The sequence below is a fragment of the Bos indicus genome, chromosome 13, assembly GCF_029378745.1.
Source record: "Bos indicus isolate NIAB-ARS_2022 breed Sahiwal x Tharparkar chromosome 13, NIAB-ARS_B.indTharparkar_mat_pri_1.0, whole genome shotgun sequence".
NCBI lineage: Eukaryota > Metazoa > Chordata > Mammalia > Artiodactyla > Bovidae > Bos > Bos indicus.
Genome location: NC_091772.1, coordinates 42,100,744 through 42,121,041, shown reverse-complemented (window position 1 = coordinate 42,121,041; position 20,298 = coordinate 42,100,744). Strand labels below are relative to the sequence as shown.

Here is a 20,298-nt window from a genome sequence, read left to right as displayed (position 1 = left end):
AGCAAGGAGCAGCCCGGGCTGGATGAATGCCTGCCCAGAACGCTCCCAATGGAGGCTATAGAAGGCACTGCCGGCCGCCAGCGGCTGCCCTGGTCCCTGGGCTGAGGCAGAAGGATGTGGCTGACCCTGGCCAGAGGCTTGCTGGTCCCCCACGTGCAGGCCAGCAGCAGACTGACAGCCGTGACAAGGCACCGCCCTAAAAGGCCCAGGGGACATTTGCTCTTTCCAGACTAAGACACCTAAGAAACCACGGGGCTCAGGAGGTCAGAGGTAACAGGGCCAGGTCTCCATGGGACTTCTGGGGTGGTGGGCCTGGGGTGGTGGGTTTTTCACATGCCATTGTCCTCATGCAACCCTTCTACAGATGGTGTCCATAATCCTGTGATGTTGGTTTATCAGCTCCTAAGCAGGCTATAGCGAAGGATAAGGAAGCCTGGCGTGCTGCAGTTCACGGGGTCACAAAGAGTAGGACATGACTTAATGACTGAACACCACCAACAAAGCAGGCTACGTCACTTAAATAGTGGTCAAGACCCATCCTGAAAACAAAGGGCACCCAGGCCCTGAAGGCCAATGGCTGCCGTCGCCTGGTTTTCTGTGAACATACCTCCATTCTCCCCAGGCAAACAGCAGCAGAAGCTGAAGAGGATCCAGACTTTGCTGCTGTAACCTTCAAGTCTTCAAGTCCTTTGCCCGTGTTTTCTATTTGGTTGTCGGTCTTCCACTGATCTGTAGAATTTCTTTATCCTTAATGATTTGTGGGTAGGTGTGCTGCAAATATCCTTTTCTGGGTTGTGGTTTCCTCTTTCTGTTTGAGCTATGCTAAGTTGGTAAAAATACATCTTTACTGTTAATGATGTGTGTGTGTGTGTGTTAGTCACTCAGTCTTGTCCGACTCTTTGTGACCCCACGGAATGTAGCCAGCCACGCTTCTCTCTGTCCATGGGATTCTCCAGTAAAGAATACTGGAATGGATTGCTATTCCCTTCTCCAGAGGGTCTTCCCGACCCAGGGATCGAACCCTGGGCTCCTGCATTGCAGCCAGATTCTTTCCTGTTTGAGTGATAGAGGAGTCCTTAATGGAGTGAATGTATCAATTTTTTTTCTTACATTTTGCAGTTCTGATGTCTATTTAGGAAATTAAGGTCATAAAACTATTTTCCTGTATTTTCACTTAAAACTTCTTAAAGTTTTAAAGTTTAGCATTTCATATTTATGTCCATGCCGATGCTGCTACTGCTAAGTCACTTCAGTCATGTCCGACTCTGTGCGACCCCATAGACGGCAGCCCACCAGGCTCCCCCGTCCCTAGGATTCCCCAGGCAAGAACACTGGAGTGGGTTGCCATTTCCTTCTCCAATGCATGAAAGTGAAAAGTGAAAGTGAAGTCGCTCAGTCCTGTCCAACTCTTAGTGACGCCATGGACTGCAGCCCACCAGGCTCCTCCGTCCATGGGATTTTCCAGGCAAGAGTGCTGGAGTGGGATGCCATTGCCTTCTCCATTTATGTCCATAACTATCAAGATTTTCTTTTTTTTTTTTGCATGGTGTGTTTACTAATGTTTGTTTAGAATTTTTGTATCCATGTTCATAAAGTGAGACTGGCTCTAAATTGTACTTTCTCACACTGACCTTTTCTGTTCTGGGTTTCAAGGTTTCAGACAACAACCTGGGGAGCATGTCTATCTGGGTCCCTGCAGGACACACTAGCAAAAGGAGGGCTTACTTATGGGGGTACCTGCAATGCTGTGGGCGAAGGAACCCAGGGCACAGGACTATTATTTCCTGAAGGATGAAGGGAGCCAACTCCAGTGCTTTGGCCACCTCATGCGAAGAGTTGACTCATTGGAAAAGACTCTGATGCTGGGAGGGATTGGGGGCAGGAGAAGGGGACGACAGAGGATGAGATGGCTGGATGGCATCACTGACTCAATGGACATGAGTCTGAGTGAAATCCGGGAGTTGGTGATGGACAGGGAGGCCTGGCGTGCTTCGATTCATGGGGTCACAAAGAGTCGGACACGACTGAATGACTGATTTGATCTGATCTGAAGGGAGCCTCAGATGGTCACCTGACCAGGAGACCAAGGAAAACTGCCATGATGTTTCTTACCTTCTGCCCTCCACCTCTGGTTGGGCATCTTTTGGCCAAACACAACAGGAAGTCAGAGGTCATGGCCCCATGGATGTAGTCCGTACAGGTCAGAACCACAGAGCAGACAGCACCACGAGGCAGCTGGTGAGTGGGGCTGGGGGTAAGGTGGTCTGACATGGAGAGGTTTCCCTACTTTCATTCTCGGGAAGAGTTGCTGGATTTTTAAATTTTTTTGTCCATTTGTTTTGGGGAATGGGAGGAGAGATTCCCTGATTTGACTTCATTGTCTACCAGACACCCTCCCAAAGTGGTCGATTCTCACCCTTAGAGGTAGTTCTGCAAAGTCAGTAGAGATCCTGAATTAACAAAGATTGAACCATCATCCTGCCCCACCTTTCAACCCCCAGGGAAATGCAGATTTGCTTCCCGTGTTGGTCACCCATCAGCATGTAACCTTCTTTCACACAACATATTTCATTTGATTTGACATCTTAGTGACTTGTTAACATGGACTCACAGCCCACAGCCCCACAACTCATGCCTGAATGAAGCTCATCCAACACACGTGTTTTCTCTGGAGGGCACAGTCCAGCCTTCTCCCTTGAAGACATTAGACAGCACTTCAGCATGGTGCTTGGGGGACAGTTTAAATAGTGAAATCACCAACAGAAAGTACAAAGTGGGGAAAACATGGCACTAAATAAACGACGAGAAGGACACTGATTTGTAACAAGAGAGCAGCATGGTCTAGTCCTCGTGAGCATCGGGCATGCCAAGGTCTCCTGCTCTGCCCATGTCCACAAATGACTGCAAAAGTACCCTGGTATTGATTTGGTTACAAATAGATGTTAGGGAGTAGGCACAGCAGCAAGTATGGAATCCGTGGGCAACAAGCATCACACATTTCCTGATCCTGTCACCTGTGCAGAGCGTGGAGGGGAAGAGACCTCACACCCTAGAGCAGCCAGGTCCATGTGATTGCTTCTGGGAAAGCCTTTCTTGCATCTTGGGATGGACTTGAGTATTTTGGTAACAGCCAAATGTGACAAAACTCAAATATGCCACAATGGTGAACTGCTATGTTACATTCGGGGCATGAATTGGACGCTCTAGAATAGTCATGTTCTTTCTTTTTTTATAGGCATACAGTTGTTCTACAATGTTGTGTCAGTTTCTGCTGTACAACAAAGTGAATGAGCTAGCTGTATACATATATCCCCTCCCTCTTGGGCCTCCCTCCCACCCTCTGCATCCCATCCATCTAGGCTGTCTTAGAGCCCCAAGCTGAGCTCCTTGTGTTATACAGCAGCTTCCTGCTACCTGTTTTACACACAGCAGTGCACATGCATCAATCCCAATCTCACAGTTCATCCCACTCCTCTCCAATCCATTTCCTACGTGTTTCTTAAACATACACTTCTTAGACTCCAGCTTCAGGAGATGCCAACACAGAGAGCTAGGGGGTTAGGGATCGGTATTTCTTGAACATCCTTTGGGAACTGCTTTAATCAACACGCTGATGCTGCCCTTGGAGCTTCTAGGTTGGTCCCGCCACCAAATCCACAGAGGCTGCTCTGCTTCTTAGATGCTCATGCCCACTTTTTGCAGTTTTTCTCTTTACTCCACATTGAGTACTGCCTCTAATTTCCTGCCTCCTCCTTTCCCAATTCTGCTCCAAATTAGTTTTTTGAAGTCAGAATAATGGATATAGTGAAAATAAATAAACTTCACCTGAGAATCTAAGGCTTCCTTCTGCCTCTGAAGTGCCTGCACTGTAGGAACTCTGTGACGTATGCTTTAGTGACCTTTCTTTCTAGGAGTTTGACCCCGTTTGCCTTGTTCTGTCAAGACAGGCTTCATTTTCTTAGATGTATTTTGTGTGCCAGAGCCCACAGTGTATGTATTAATAGTTTGAAGCTGTCACAAGTTCTCCTTTGGTAGTGACTTTCATAATTGCATCACTACCTTTGCTTTAGTATTCCCAAATATAAATGGTCTAGACTTTGCATTACAGAATAACTCCCTCTGGGACAGGCCGGGAAATCACTGGCACAGGAGAGCGTCTGTCTATGAATACTTCTCCTAGGAGAATAGACGTCGTCCTGGCAGGCAGAACTGTGTCCTAAGAAATCCATTTCACACTATGGCCAGCATTATGTCAAGAATAAGAGAGCTCAATGGCTTGCGTCCATTGAAAAGAATTCAGTCAATAGAGGACTATGCACAGATCCTATATATGGAAGTCTTCGGTAACCAAGGAAGAAAACAGACATTCACATGGAGACCGAAAACCAACTTTGAATTTGTCTTGGGGCAAATGCTTCCTTCTTAACTGCCTGGCTCTTCAGATAAACTGGGTCCTCTCTGGAGCTGAGCGGTGGGCGCGTGACCCTCGCAGGGTTAGGGCCCGTTTCCCGTGGCCGCCCTGCATCGCTAGCGGAGTTCGCGTGCGGTCGAGGTTTCCTGCGGGCACCCGGGCACCCGCCGTGTCCTCACCCGCTCCGTTATCCCGCGCCCCGGACCAACCCCTGGCCACGGTCGGTCGTGCTGGGCAGGAACTCCTGATGCAACGGGATGCTGCCGTTTCAGGCCGTCTTCCCTGGAAGCCGCGGGCCCTTTTCCATCTCCCGCATCTTTAAAGGCCAAACGCTCTCAGGCACCCGTCTCCAGGATCCAGCTGCCCGCCGGCTCTGCGCCCTTCAGGAAACGAGAGCGGACGTCTCGCAGGCTCCCGCGGGCCGAGCGCGGACTACAACTCCCGATAGGCTGCGCGCCGCGCCTCTGCGCCCGGGCGCTGCGAGAGGACGGCCGTGGCACTGCCTGGACTACAGCTCCCGAGAGGTCGCGCGCCGCGCCTCTGCGCCAAGCCGCTGAGAGAGGACTTGGAGGTGCGGGCGGCGCGTCCGGCCTGCTGAGGAGGTTGTGGCGGGGAGTGAGGCCGGCAACATGGACAACGCGGGGAAGGAGAGAGAGGCGGTGCAGCTGATGGCCGAGGCCGAGAAGCGAGTCAAGGCCTCCCACTCCTTCCTCCGAGGGCTGTTTGGGTGAGCGCCGGACTGCGCGTGCCCCGGGGAGGGTTTCCGTCCCTGCCCGGCGGCCCCCAGAGCGCCCCGGGGGCCCTCTAATCCCTACACACCCTCCAGAAAGTCCCCTAAGTCTCCCCGGAGCCCCCTGGGGTCCCCAGGACGCTGCAGGGCTCCCCACGCCCTCCAGGGATCCCCTAGGATACCAAAAGCCCCCCACCTTGCCTCCAGGGACTCCCTAGAATCCCCGGAGCACCCCCCACGCCCTCCAGGGATCCTCTAGGATCCCCGAAGCCCCCACACCCTTCCAGGGATGGCCCTAGGACCCTCGGAGGGCCCTCGGAGCCCCCCATCTTGCCTTCAGGGACCCCCTAGAATCCCCAGAGCCCCCCACCTTGCTTCCAGGAACCCCCTAGAATCCCCGGAGTCCTCCACCTTGCTTCCAGGGACCCCCTAGAATCTCCGGAGCCCCCCCCCCCCCCCTTGCTTCCAGGGACCGCCTAGAATCCCCGGAACCTCCCACCTTGCCTCCAGGGACCCCCTAGAATCTCCGGAGCCCCACGCGCCCATTAGAACCCTTCAGGACGACCCCAGGGCCCCCCACATGCCCTTCCGAGATCTTCTATGACCCTCGGAGGGGGCCCACCTACACCCCGCGCGGGTGGCGGGTCCCACTGGCCGAGCACCAGTGTGCGTGACGCCGCGGCGGCCACACCGGTTTGCTGTTTCGCCTGGACTCGGCCCGCCCCTCTCGGGAGTCCCGCGTGGGCGTGAGGCTCCGGGGAGAGGCGGGCCCCAGACCTCTGCTCGGGCTCCAGGCCCGCAGTCCGCCGCCCTGTGCCCGCGCGCCTTGCGCCTTGCGCCAAGCACACCGGTAATAGCCGTGGGGTGAGTGAGGACGTGCTCTCAACCCGGTGCCATTGCTTCGCCAGAGATTGATGTGATAACCAGGGTCTCCGGTTGGTTTAGGGATAACGCAGCTCCTCGAAGTCTGGGTCTCTTGGAAATCCCGTTCATTTCCTGTAATTCTTCTGCCCCCTCCTAGGGAAGGTCTTAAATTCGGACTTCCCAAAAAGCAGAGCCTGCACTGACATTTCTTGGAAGAATTCTGGCTGGTTGAGTAGGTGAATGATTCAGCTGTTTAGGATGAAGGAGGCAGAAAATTCCTGGTGGTTTTCCGTATTTTCTTATGAAAGCGAAAGGCCCTTGGCCAACACCCAGAGCATTTGCAAATTCAGCTTGGAATCTCCTTGTTTTGCCACCTTCGTTGTTTGAGTTGTGATATTTTACCAGTGTTGATAATCTCCAGGAAACGCTTAAATGCAGGTTTCATGCAGTGCGCGTAATATACGACGCAAAGATGCAGGAAGGTAACGGTTCCTGCCTTCAAGAACCTCTCTAGGCGTTTATCCCTGCTGCTGCTGCTAAGTCGTTTCAGTCGTGTCCGACTCTGAGCGACCCCACAGACGGCAGCCCACCAGGCTCCCCCATCCCTGGGATTCTCCGGGCAAAGAATACTGGAGTGGGTTGCCATTTCCTTCTCCAGTGCATGAAAGTGAAAAGTGAAAGTGAAGTCACTCAGTCCTGCCCGACTCTTAGTGACCCCATGGACTGCAGCCTACCAGGCTCCTCCATCCAGGGGATTTTCCAGGCAGGAGTATTGGAGTGGGTTGCCATTGCCTTCTCCAAGGCATTTATCCCTGGTGGTTTCTAAATTTATCATGTGATGTATGGTTTAGAGTATAGCCATGAATTGCAAATTTGTACTCCTTTAAAAGTTATGACAGTACTATAAGGAACCCTGTCTTATACCTAACCTTAACACCAAGCGGTAACTCCTTTCTCTGGTTCACAAAACAATTACAGTTTATTCCAGTAAAATTTAATGTCATAGCACCTGGAGCTGGGAGGGGATCTTAATGGCACAGCATTTCCAGTCCAGATTCGCATCCCTGGAAGAGAATCTGTAATCGGCAGAGAAAAAAGCGCCTGACAGCACTTGATGATTCTCAGAGGGATGCTCCTGCTGGCTCCTTTTGATGAAGAGGTGTTGCGTTGTGCTTCTTGTGAAATTTGACCACATCTTGAACCAGTAATCCTAAAAGGATTTTAGAAATGCATTTTGTCTTTAGAGAAACGTCTTTTTTTTTTTTTTTTCCCTTCTTGATCACCTGTTTTGTTGTGGAGCATTGTAGAAGACTTCATCCTCAGCATTCAGCCTCAGTTTGCACGGAAGTCATTGCATCTTAGGACTGATGCGGATCCAGCAGGTCGGTGCACTGTCCTTGCTCTGGGACCAGGGGCAAGTTCCTTAGCCCCTCCGTGCCTCAGTTTCCTGTGCTGTAAGACGAGTGTAAGAGAAGTGAGTGAAGGTTCCATGAATATATGCTTGTAAAATGTTTAGTCTTAAAGATGAGGATTATTAATTAGCATCTTCATCAGAATTATCAGGCCCGGTTATTTATCAAGGAAACAGAGAACCAAGCAGATGAAGCTGACTTTGCCAGGATTTCAGAGTCAGAGACTTTTTGGACTGCATCCTTGGGCTTTTAATGAAGTAAAATATCAATATTTGAAAGAGCTTTGCACCACCTAAGTGTTATTTATACTGTGGAGGACTGTGTAGTAATGCTTGTCTCCGGAAAAGCTTGGGGAAGAAGGGTACTCAGAGTTCTTTGAGCTTTAATAGCGTTACATAATTCTTTGAAGCCAACAGCTAGATCTAGTTTCTCTGTCACTGACAATGGGAAGACAGATTCTGTGTCAGTTTTAGGCGTTCAGAATCTTACCTTACGTTGGGCATAACTTACACCTGTCTTCAGCTTTCTGGGCTAGGATACCTTTGTTAATCCTCCCTGCCCTAGCTCCCTTAGCCAGAGAATTTTCCCCTCTACTTGTTTCCCTTTATTTAAACCACAGTGCAGTCCATCTGCATGTCAGACTCCTAAGTTAACAGCACATACCCACATATTGGTGTCACTGAGCCCACCTGTGTAAGAGCTGACAGAACTTTAATGGGGACAGGTGATGCTGTTTGGGGTGCTGGTGGCCGTTACAGGCACTCAACCTACTTTACTGCAAATGTTTCACGCTTGGGGCTGCTTAACCCAACTGCAGATTAAAACCTGTGTAAGAGTGGATCCCCTTTGCTCAGTGTCGATCCACACACTGTGCTAGTTCTGTGGCAATGCCGCCTTCTCACTGCTCTTCTGTGGCTGTTCCTTTTTGTTGCTTTCAGTAAAATTAGCCAAAAATATGAAGAAGTCAATCACGCATTCTTCTGTACGTAAGGCACAAGTTCAGGCTCCCCTGCGAGATGTCCGTGTTCCTCGCAGGTCTTTCCCACAGTACCCTGCAGGAAAGGACCTGCTGAGCCATCACAAGAAACCACTGTCATGATGGTCAGTCTTTCTGCTTGACTGACAGATCAACAGTGATGTGTTCTTGGAGTCCTGGAATTCAGTTAAAACTTAACTCCTTCACTGGCTTAGCTTAGTGTAGCAAAATTGCCACTGAAGGGGCTGTGCTTTGATTTTGTTTCCAAAGATGAGCTATTGAATTTTGTAGTTAACGTCAAATTTTAGTTTACCATCTTAATGAACTGATGGTCAGCCGACCTAGGTCTGACAGCAAGATGGCTTTGCATTTCTACAGCCTGTATTGTCTGTGCCATCCTGTTATAGGAGACCACAGTGGGGAACACTGCCTGTGGAGGAGAGTGGCTTAAGACTGACTGTGGGAGCAGGTTCTGGGTGGTTAACCCTATCTTCCCATGCTCTTGAATGTTCCCCAGGCTCAAAGCGTGTGCTACTGCTAAGTCACTTCAGTCGTGTCCGACTCTCTGTGACCCCATAGATGGCCTCCTACCAGGCTCCTCCGTCTCTGGGATTTTCCAGGCAAGAAAACTGGAATGGGTTGCCGTTTCCTTCTCCAATGCATGAAAGTGAAAAGTGAAAGTGAAGTCGCTCAGTCGTGTCCGACCCTCAGCGACCCCATGGACTGCAGCCCACCAGGCCCCTCCATCCATGGAATTTTCCAGGCAAGAGTACTGGAGTGGAGTGCCATTAAAGAGCTATAAATCTGGCAGTGTCAAAGTAAATTTAATGAAAGGCCCTATAGGGTTGTGTGCATGCTCAGTCATGTCTGACTCTTTGTGATCTCCTGTACTGTGGCCCACCAGGCTCCATGGAATTTTCCAGGCAAGAATATGGGAATGAGTTGCCATTTCCTACTCCAGGGGATCTTCCCCACCCAAGGATCAGACCCATGTCTCATGCATTGGCAGGCAGATTGTTTACCACTGTGCCATCTGGGAAGCCTCTTATAGGTTTGCTCAGAAATAACTGAATCTATATTTCTTAGCTACTTGTGAAAATTGGGAGTATTTCTTAAGCATTGTGGGCCATTAATTATCAGTATTTTTCACTCAGCTTTATTTTGGCAAAGACTGTGTTTAAATTTTGCCAAATTATGATGGGACATATGATGGCATTTGTAAAGCATTTAGGTCCACCTCAGTTATAGTAGATATTCAGATGCAGATTGAACTTTAAAAAAAAATTTATTATTAAGCTTAGATTTGGAGACAGGTGGTATAGTGTAAGAAGTATATATGTTATATTTCTTATAATTTTATGTAATAACAGAATAACCTGTTATGTATTATGTAATGTATATGTGAGCCATAGTAATATGTACACACACTCTGTGTGTGTGTGTGTGTGTGTGTTTATGTATATATATAAGGCCAAATACAGATTCTGGTTTATTGGCTTGGTGACCCTGGCCAAGCAAATCGTACTCAGAGCTTCTGTTTTTTTTTTTTTTTTTTAGCTTTCACATGGGCAGAGGGAAAGAATTTACTTGTCAGAGCTGTAAGGATTGAATAGGTGCTGCACAGAGCTGTATTATAATCATTTGGTTTTTTGATTTTTAGTGTCAAGTTATTTCGTATATGAAAGATAATCACGATTGGCCTTTTTCTGTTTGCGTTTTTGCAGTGTTCACCGTATTCTCTCATTTCTGTGAGCCCTGTGAGGTGCAGAGTCCTTTACCAGTGGTAGGGAGGACCAGGACTGTGCTGCCCTGCGGCTCGAGGGTGTAAGGTCCTGGGGGTCTACCTTGTTTGGTGGCTGTGGCCCAGCACCTCCCTGGGACTTCAGGGGTCTCCGGTGAATGCCTTACAGATGCTGATTTGTTTTCTTGTGCTCTTTCGTTTAGTTTGAAGAGCAAAGGTAACAAAGTGAAGGGGAGTCCATGTTGCTTTCTTCTGTGTTTCCTTCAATACTTGTTCGTTGTAAACATAGCAGCTACCTATGGTAGGAAATGGCAAGGAGTACAGGACGGTTTTAGTTGAAAAGTAGAGTTTTCCCTGAATCCTCATGCTCCTCAATCTTACTCAGCAGAGGTAACTGTTTTTAACTTTCCTTTTGATTCTTCTGATGGTTGCTACCATGATTCTAAATAATTTTAGAATACTTTTGCTACCTTACTAATTTTAGATAATGTTTGTTGATTCTGTTGAAAATGAAGAAGGTAGCATGGCTTACGTGACAGTGCATCTTCTTCACCTCCTGATTTTTGTGATTTCTCAATCTCTAAATACGATCTTTTATATGTAAATAGCATTTAAGCTTCATATAATTCTACTTTAAACTTTTTTCAGATATTTCCCTGTATCTCTGAGTTATAGAGTGACCGTGAAGGTAGTGTTCAAACTGGGATATTTTTGAGATGCCAAGAAGATGGGTATAAACCGGGAGTGTCCCTGCAACCAGGACAGAGGATCATCCTAGTTATCAGATCAGATCAGTCGCTCAGTCATGTCCCACTCTGTGACCCCATGAATCACAGCACGCCAGGCCTCCCTGTCCATCACCAACTCCCGGAGTCACTCAGACTCACGTCCATCGAGTCCGTGATGCCATCCAGCCATCTCATCCTCTGTCGTCCCCTTCTCCTCCTGCCCCCAATCCCTCCCAGCATCAGAGTCTTTTCCAGTGAGTCAACTCTTCGCATGAGGTGGCCAAAGTACTGGAGTTTCAGCTTTAGCATCATTCCTTCCAAAGAAATCCCAGGGCTGATCTCCTTCAGAATGGACTGGTTGGATCTCCTTGCAGTCCAGGGGACTCTCAAGACTCTTCTCCAACACCACAGTTCAAAAGCATCAATTCTTCTGCGCTCAGCCTTCTTCACAGTCCAACTCTCACATCCATACATGACCACAGGAAAAACCATAGCCTTGACTAGACGAACCTTTGTTGGCAAAGTAATGTCTCTGCTTGTGAATATGCTATCTAGGTTGGTCATAACTTTCCTTCCAAGGAGTAAGCGTCTTTTAATTTCATGGCTGTAATCACCATCTGCAGTGATTTTGAAGCCCAGAAAAATAAAGTCTGACACTGTTTCCACTGTTTCCCCATCTATTTCCCATGAAGTGGTGGGACCGGATGCCATGATCTTCGTTTTCTGAATGTTGAGCTTTAAGCCAACTTTTTCACTCTCCACTTTCACTTTCATCAAGAGGCTTTTGAGTTCCTCTTCACTTTCTGCCATAAGGGTGGTGTCATCTGCATATCTGAGGTTATTGATATTTCTCCCGGCAATCTTGATTCCAGCTTGTGCTTCTTCCAGTCCAGCGTTTCTCATGATGTACTCTGCATATAAGTTAAATAAGCAGGGTGACAATATACAGCCTTGACGAACTCCTTTTCCTATTTGGAACCAGTCTGTTGTTCCATGTCCAGTTCTAACTGTTGCTTCCTGAACTGCATACAAACTTTCTCAAGAGGCAGGTCAGGTGGTCTGGTATTCCCATCTCTTTCAGAATTTTCCACAGTTGATTGTGATCCACACAGTCAAAGGCTTTGGCATAGTCAATAAAGCAAAAATAGATGTTTTTCTGGAACTCTCTTGGTTTTTCCATGATCCAGCGGATGTTGGCAATTTGATCTCTGGTTCCTCTGCCTTTTCTAAAACCAGCTTGAACATCAGGAAGTTCACAGTTCACATATTGCTGAAGCCTGGCTTGGAGAATTTTGAGGATTACTTTACTAGCGTGTGAGATGAGTGCAATTGTGCGGTAGTTTGAGCATTCTTTGGCATTGCCTTTCTTTGGGATTGGAATGAAAACTGACCTTTTCCAGTCCTGTGGCCACTGCTGAGTTTTCCAAATTTGCTGGCATATTGAGTGCAGCACTTTCAGAGCATCATCTTTTAGGATGTGGAATAGCTCAACTGGAATTCCATCACCTCCACTAGCTTTGTTCGTAATGATGCTTTCTAAGGCCCACTTGACTTCGCATTCCAGGATGTCTGGCTCTAGGTGAGTGATCACACCATCGTGATTATCTGGGTCGTGAAGATCTTTTTTGTACAGTTCTTCTGTGTATTCTTGCCATCTCTTCTTAATATCTTCTGCTTCTGTTAGGTCCATACCATTTCTGTCCTTTATCGAGCTCATCTTTGCATGAAATGTTCCTTTGGTATCTCTGATTTTCTTGAAGAGATCCCTAGTCTTTCCCATTCTGTTGTTTTCCTCTATTTCTTTGCATTGATCACTGAAGAAGGCTTTCTTATCTCTTCTTGCTATTCTTTGGAACTCTGCATTCAGATGTTTATATCTTTCCTTTTCTCCTTTGCTTTTCGCTTCTCTTCTTTTCACAGCTATTTGTAAGTCCTCCCCAGACAGCCATTTTGCTTTTTTGCATTTCTTTTCCATGGGGATGGTCTTGATTCCTGTCTCCTGTACAATGTCACGAACCTCATTCCATAGTTCATCAGGCCCTCTATCAGATCTAGGCCCTTAAATCTATTTCTCACTTCTACTGTATAATCATAAGGGATTTGATTTAGGTCATACCTGAATGGTCTAGTGGTTTTCCCTACTTTCTTCAATTTAAGTCTGAATTTGGCAATAAGGAGTTCATGATCTGAGCCACAGTCAGCTCCTGGTCTTGTTTTTGCTGACTGTATAGAGCTTCTCCATCTTTGGCTGCAGAGAATATAATCAATCTGATTTCGGTGTTGACCATCTGGTGATGTCCATGTATATAGTGTTCTCAGGAGACTTTATAATTCATTTTTATGCTTTCACTTTGAGTTCATTTGATCACTGTATAAAATCAGCAAGACTTTTGTATCTTAAGAATTTTTGGTAAGTGATATGTAGGAGTTCACAGTAAGGAGATTTTGTAAGCAGAATTTCAGAATGTTAATCATGCCTGTATTTGAATATTAATAGAACTTATCTTAGGAATGTTAATTTAATTAAAATCTAACAAGTTAATAGATCAGTACTTTATTGGATTAAAATACATGTTTTTCACAGTAAGGAGATATCTGCCAATTCTGGTTTTAATGGGTGTTTTCATTATGGATTGAATGAAGGACTTATATTTTAAGGCCTTTTCAATAACTGTGAGGTAAGCATGACTTTTTCCCTTTAGTTATTAGTACATTAACCAAGGGATATCCTCATACTGAACTGTCCTGGCATCCCTTGAATAATCCCCTGAATTATAATGTATGAATTTTGTAATGGGCTGTTGGATACTGTTTTAAATTATTTCAAGTTCTTTTATTTGCAGTGTGTGTATGTGTGTAGTCTTTTTCAGCTGAAGCACTGATGTCACAGGGGCCTCATAAAAACAATTTGTAAGTTTTTATTTTTTATTTTTCTCCATGCTCTGGTCTCTGCATTTTTAAATTGAATCCTCTTAAGGGAAGTCATGTTGGGCTTTTTGGTGTTAATTTCCTTGATACTTTTCTTTTTCCCCTGGAAATGTTTAAATGTTTAAACTTCCTATCTCTACTGAGGTTAGTTTTGGTAAATTGTATTTTTAAGGAGCTCATTCGTTTCACCCATGAATATGCTTGTACAGGTATCTCTTCGAGAGCCTGCTTTTCATTCTCTCATGTATATGCCCCAAAATGAAATTGCTGGATTATGTAGTAATCCCATTTTTAATTTTTTGAGGAACTGCCATACTGTTGTCCACAGTGGTTGTACCATTTTACATTCCTATCAACAATGCACACAGATTCTAATTTCTTTACATGCTTCCTTCCAGCACTTGGTATTTTATAAATAATGTGCATTCTAACAGTTCTGAGGTTATATCTCATTGTAGCTTTGATTTGCATTTCCCTAATTATTAATAATGTTGAGCATCTTTTCATATGCCTATTGGCCATTCATACATGTCCTTTGGAGAAATGTCTATTCAAGTCCTTTGTCCTTTTTTTTAAATTAATTTATTTTTTATTGAAGGATAATTACTTTATAGAATTTTGCTGTTTTCTGTCAAACTTCAACATGAATCAGCCATAGGTATACATATAACCCCTCCCTTTTGAAACTCCCTCCCATCTCCCTTCCCATCCAACCCCTCTAGGTTGATACAGAGCCCCTGTTTGAGTTTACTGAGCTATACAGCAAATTCCTGTTGGCTATCCATTTTTAAATTGACTTTTTTGTTGTTGTTATTGAGTTTTAGGAGTTTGCTGTATATTCTTGATGTTAATCCCTTATTGGGTATGTGATTTGAGGATATTTTCTCCCATTCTGTATGAGGCCTTTCTACTCTCTGAATAGTGTCTGTGATGCACAGTTTTTTTTTTTTTTAATTTTCATGGAGTTCAATTTGTCTGTTTTTTTTTTTAACCTGTGCCTTTAGTGTCATATCCAAGATACCATTGGCAAATGTAGTGTCATGAAGCTTTTGCTCTGTTTTCTTTTAAAAGTTTTTGCTGTTTTAAATGTCACATTTAGGTCCTTGATCCATTTTGATTTAATTTTCGTGTAAGGCTATGCATAAGGCTGGAGCTTCCCTCATAGCTCAGTCAGTAAAGAATCTGCCTGCACAGTGGGAGATCTGGGTTCGATTCCTGGGTGGGGAATTCCCCTGGGAAAAAAAATGGTAACCCACTCCAGCACTCTTGCCTGGGAAATCTCATGAACAGAGGTGCCTAGTGGGCTGCATACAGTCCATGGGGTGGCAAGAGTCAGACACGACTTAGCGACTAATCCACCACCACCACCGTATGTAAGGCTCCAGCTTCATCCTTTGGCAAGTCAGTATTCGATTTTCCCAGCACAGTTTGTTGAAAAGACTGTCTATTCCTTGTTGAATATTTGACACCTTTGTTGAAAATCATTTGACCATAAAAGCAAAGATTTGTTCATGGGCTTTCTTTCTAGTCCCCTGGTCTGTATGTCTGTCTGTATTGCCAGTACCACATTGTTTTGATTACTATAGCTTTGCAGTAACTTTTGAAATCAGGAAGTGTGAGCCCTCCAGTTTGTTCTTCTTTTTCAAGATTATTTTGGCTTTCAGGGTTCCTGTGATTTTTGCTTTATAAAGATGGCTGCCATGTTTGGGTGCCTAGACGTTCACAACCAGTATACTTTCACTTGAATTGTATCTTTAGTATTATGAAGTGAATTTCTCTATTTCATTTGATACTTTTGAGCCCAAATTCCACCTCCTCTGATGCCAGGGTAGCAGTCTTTGCTTTCTTGTTACTTGTGATTGCCTGTTTTAGGGCTGTGTTAGTCAAGAGGATTATCTGATGCCTGTGGCCATGTGGCCTGGGCTGCCCGGCCCCAGGGAGAGGGCAGCTCCCCTCCCTCATCGAGTCTGGGCACAGTGGCCAGGGCTGACTTGGAGGGAGGGAGTGGGAGCAGAAGCTGAAGGGGTTGTCTATGCTTCTGTCACCAGAGGAGTACGCTATTACCCCGTGACTCTTCTTTAGTACCCTTTGCCTGATTTCCTTACTTGGGAATCTAGTGTTTTGTCTGCCCTGGGAAGCCTGCATTACCTACCTGTATGCCAGTCAGTGAATGTGCTCTACTTACCCCTCTATTCAGGGTGTGTGTGTGTCAGGGGGATTCAGGTATTTGTATAGGTCTCTTTCTGCTTACAGTAGGGTTATGTCCCCATAAACCCATTGTAAGTCAAAAATGTGTTTAACACACCTACCTGGCCTACCAGAGCACTTCCATTAGCCTACAGTTGGGCGAAACAATCTAGCACAGAGCCTGTTTTATAGTAGAGTGTTGACTGTCTCATATAATTCATTGAATACAGTACTGAACATGAAGACAGAGTGGGTGTCTGGTCCAGAATGATTGTGAGTGTGTTAAGGAGCACATGCCTGACTGTGAACTCAGATGGTGCCCTTGCCAGGCCCGTCACGAGAGAGGGTCACTGCAGACCACTCACCTGGGAAAGGGCCAACATTGGGAGTGTGCTTTCTCCTAAATTCATATTACCTTCACAGCACCTTCTGTTCACATGTTGGTGTGGTTTCCTTGATGACTAGGATTTTGGGGGTGGGTTGGGGCTTGCTGCCACTCCATTTCTGCCACCTCTGTTTCCCAAAACCCTGGGTTTTATTTCCAGCTCTGCTTTCTTTCACTAACTGCCAAGCCTCCTCTCTCCTTCCCTCCCCCAGAAGCACATCTTCTGGAGCCTGATACCTCTAGCCAGGCCCCCCTTCCAAGCCCCCATGCCCTCCAGGTCTCATACTTGTCTCCTGGACCCCACACTGCAGCCCCTCTCTGAAGGGGTGTTGCTGCCTGTGAACTGCACTTGTGGGACCCTGCTGCACCCCATCTTGTGTCCAGGTATCCCCTCCTGATTGCTAGCAGGGGCTGTCTTCTCCTTAGCTCTGTTGTGTGCATGCTAAGTCACTTTAGTTGTGTCTGATTCTGTGCGACCCTATGGACTTTCGCCTGCCAGGCTCCTCTGTCCATGAGACTTTTCAGGCAAGAATACTGGAGTGAGTTGCCATGCCCTCTTCCAGGGGATCTTCCTGACCCAGGGATCGAACCTGTGTCTTTGTGTCTCCTGCATCAGCAGGGGAGTTCTTTACCACTAGCGCCACCTGGGAAGCCCCTAGCTCTGCTGGTTCAGGGTTTTTACTGCCCCAGCTTTCTTAAATGAAATCTTGTTGACTTCTGACTCAGTGGTCTCCAATTCGTTGAGTGGATCCAATCCATTGGTTACATCCACTCCTTGTTGATCTGTGTGGTTCCAGAAAATACAAGGACCTGTTTTTGTATTTAGGCAGCTACCATTGTCCTATAGGAATCTCAGGTCTCAATGATTAAGTTTCTGTTTAAAAAAATTAAAATTTTATGAAGATTGAAATTAAATACCAAAGTTTCTCTTGACAAGTCATGTTGTGTGTGAGTCATTTCTGAGTTTATCCAGTAATTCCTATTCTTAGCTTCCTTGTAATGTTTAAGTATCTTGGTTTGTTTTACTAAAAGATCCAATCTATACATATCTCCCCTCTACAGGAGGCGTGACCCCTCGTCACACTTGACCCCTCATCTGGAGCTATTACCAGATAAAAGTCCCACCAGCTTTATGTGCTGTACCTATTCTTATAACTTTATTTCAAGAAGTTATGCTTAAATGCAAATACTTTGGTCAGACAGTCCTTAAACGTCTCAGATTGTTTCCTGCATTTGAGAATCTGTGATTCTTTTTTGTTAAATAGAAATAAAGTGAGATGTTCTCAGAAGGTGGAATCCCAGGGTCCAAGGCAGAGCACATGGTGGTCGAGGCTGAACTCCCTGCTCGGCTTCTGCTGGTTACTCTGGGAGTGCTGTGGATCTGGGGCAAAGGGTCAGGAGCTGATGGATCCTTGCATTTGTTTGTTAGCAGTCCGACTCCAAAGCCTACCTCCTTGCAGCCACACCTCTTGTTTCTGGTTTGTGAAAAAGCAAAGGATTTGAGTCAAGCAGTTACAGGCACGTGAGCCATTGGTGCCCACAGCTCTTGCCTTGTTATCTCCCCACCCTCACTGTCCATGTGCTCAGTTACAGTTTCCTGGGCTTCCAGATAGCTTTCACTCATCACAAGGAAAATGCAAGATTCTGAATGAGTGAGGGGTTAATAGTCTTGTCTGCGTGTAGATGTCATCTGAGCTCTCTGGACTACTAGGCTGTGATTTTCCCAGGCTGAGTTTTTCCCTCCTAAACAGGAAGGGGCAGGGAGGAGAGTCAGGGGCTTGGACCTGGCTCTGCTGTTTTGGGCTCCTGGGGAGCGGTGGGGGTGCGTGTCGCTCTCACCCCATCTCCTCTGTGGAACCTGGGGTGGGGGTGTCAGGCAATCAGATTTTTCCAGCCTGCAGTTAATTATTCTTTTCTCAGCACTTTGACCTCCTTGGTAAGAACGTTATTTTCTCAGTGTTTTCTGGCAGGTTAGTGCCGTGTGCTGCTGCTGTTTAGTTGCTAAGTCGTGTCCACCTCTTTTGTGACCTTACGAACTATAGCCCACTAGGCTCCTTTGTCCACGGGACTTCCCAGGCAAGAATACTGGAGTGGGTTGTCATTTTCTTCTCCAGGCGATCTTCCTGACCCAGAGATCGAACCCGAATCTTCTGTGTCTCCTGTACTGGCAGACAGATTCTTTACCACTGAGCCACCCAGGAAGCCCGCCATGGGCTGTACTGTATCACTTACAATGTAGACTCCTCACTGAAACTTGTTTCTGTTTTCATGAATCTTCTACCTCAGTTCTAAGGGCTTTGGATAACAGTCAGTCAAAACTATTTTTCTTTAAAACTCAAAAAAATCAATTTTCACAGGTATAAAACACAGTAGACATTTGGAGTGACTTAAAAGTAAATTTTTTCAGTGCAAGTTCAGTTCAGTTGCTCAGTTGTGTTTGACTCTTTGCAACCCCATGAGCTGCAGCATGCCAGGCCTCCCTGTCTAACACCAACTCCCGGAGCCTACCCAAACTCATGTCCATTGTGTCATTGATGCCATCCAACCATCTCATCCTCTTCTGTCCCCTTCTCCTCCTGCCCTCAATCTTTCCCAGCATCAGGGTCTTTTCAAATGAGTCAGCTCTTCGCATCAGGTGGCCAAAGTATTAGAGTTTCAGCTTCAACATCAGCCCTTCCAGTGAACACCCAGGACTGATCTCCTTTAGGATGGATTGATTGGATCTTCTTGCAGTCCAAGGGACTCTCAAGACTCTTCTCCAACACCACAGTTCAAAAGCATCAATCTTTGGTGCTCAGGTTTCTTTAGAGTCCAACTCTCACATCCATACACATCTACTGGAAAAACGATAGCCTTAACTAGACGGAACTTTGTTGGCAAAGTAATGTCTCTGATTTTTAATATGCTGTCTAGGTTGGTCATAACTTTCCTTCCAAGGAGTAAGTGTCTTTTAATTTCATGGCTGCATGGAGTAAAAAAAAATAAAGTCTCTCACTGTTTCCACTGTTTCCCCATCTATTTGCCATGAAGTGATGGGGCCAGATGCCATGATCTTAGTTTTCTGAATGTTGAGCTTTAAGCCCTCTTTTTCACTCTCCTCTTTCACGTTCATCAAGAGGCTCTTTAGTTCTTCTTCACTTTCTGCCATAAGGGTGATGTCATCTGCATATCTGAGGTTATTGATATTTCTCCTGGCAATCTTGATTCCAGCTTGTGCTTCTTCCAGTCCAGCGTTTCTCATGATGTACTCTGCATATAAGTTAAATAAGCAGGGTGACAATTTTTTCATGAATTCTTTAAGTTGTGTCTGTTTATGACAAGTGAGTTCTCTGGTGCTGTTAATGTCAGCATTTTTCTGGTGATTCTGTTAAGTGAGAGGTGAGGGTCTTGAGTCTCGCAGAGTTCATTCATTAGTTTTGTAAAGATCGCTGAACCTGACATCAGGTGTCCGCTCCACCACTGACTTTGGCTGGATGACAAGCCATTGACCTCCAGGTACAGTGTTTTCCCTTCTGTAATATGGAGACTGCATTCTGCAGTCCATAGGGTCACAAAGAGTCAGACACAACTTTGTGACTGGACGACAACAACACAGAGATGTCATCTTTTGTGGTCGTTGTAATTCTGAAGGTGGCAGAAAGCACATGGAAACATGCAGCATAAGACAGCATGTTGTAGGCGTTCTATTATTCTTAGCTGAACCTGCTTCTGAAAATAATAGGATAAAGTACATTTTAATTAAGCTAGTTTTATTTAGAAACCTTTAATAAGAATGATTGCACTGTAATTACAGTTCAAGATTCCTGGTACACTTTAGAAAAATAAGACACAGAAAGTGGCAAGCCTTTTGTTATCTCCAAGGAGCTGTGGCTAAGATTGAAAGCTTTCCTGAGTTAGGAATGTTCATCACAATAATTAGCTTTTTTTAAATGTAGC

General features: G+C 45.9%; 1 protein-coding gene across 2 annotated transcripts in view; it reads left to right on the top strand.

Moving 5' to 3' along the window:
- The first annotated feature begins 4,912 nt into the window (after positions 1-4,912).
- Positions 4,913-20,298, top strand: part of NAPB (NSF attachment protein beta) — a 38,103-nt gene continuing 22,717 nt past the window's right edge. Inside the window, exon 1 of one of the 2 annotated variants that reach the window (XM_070801072.1) lies at positions 4,913-5,138. In XM_070801072.1, the coding sequence (XP_070657173.1) occupies positions 5,041-5,138 (98 nt within the window). In that variant the 5' untranslated portion in view covers positions 4,913-5,040. The remainder of the gene's footprint in view (positions 5,139-20,298) is intronic. The other variant, XM_070801073.1, reaches the window with a different exon arrangement.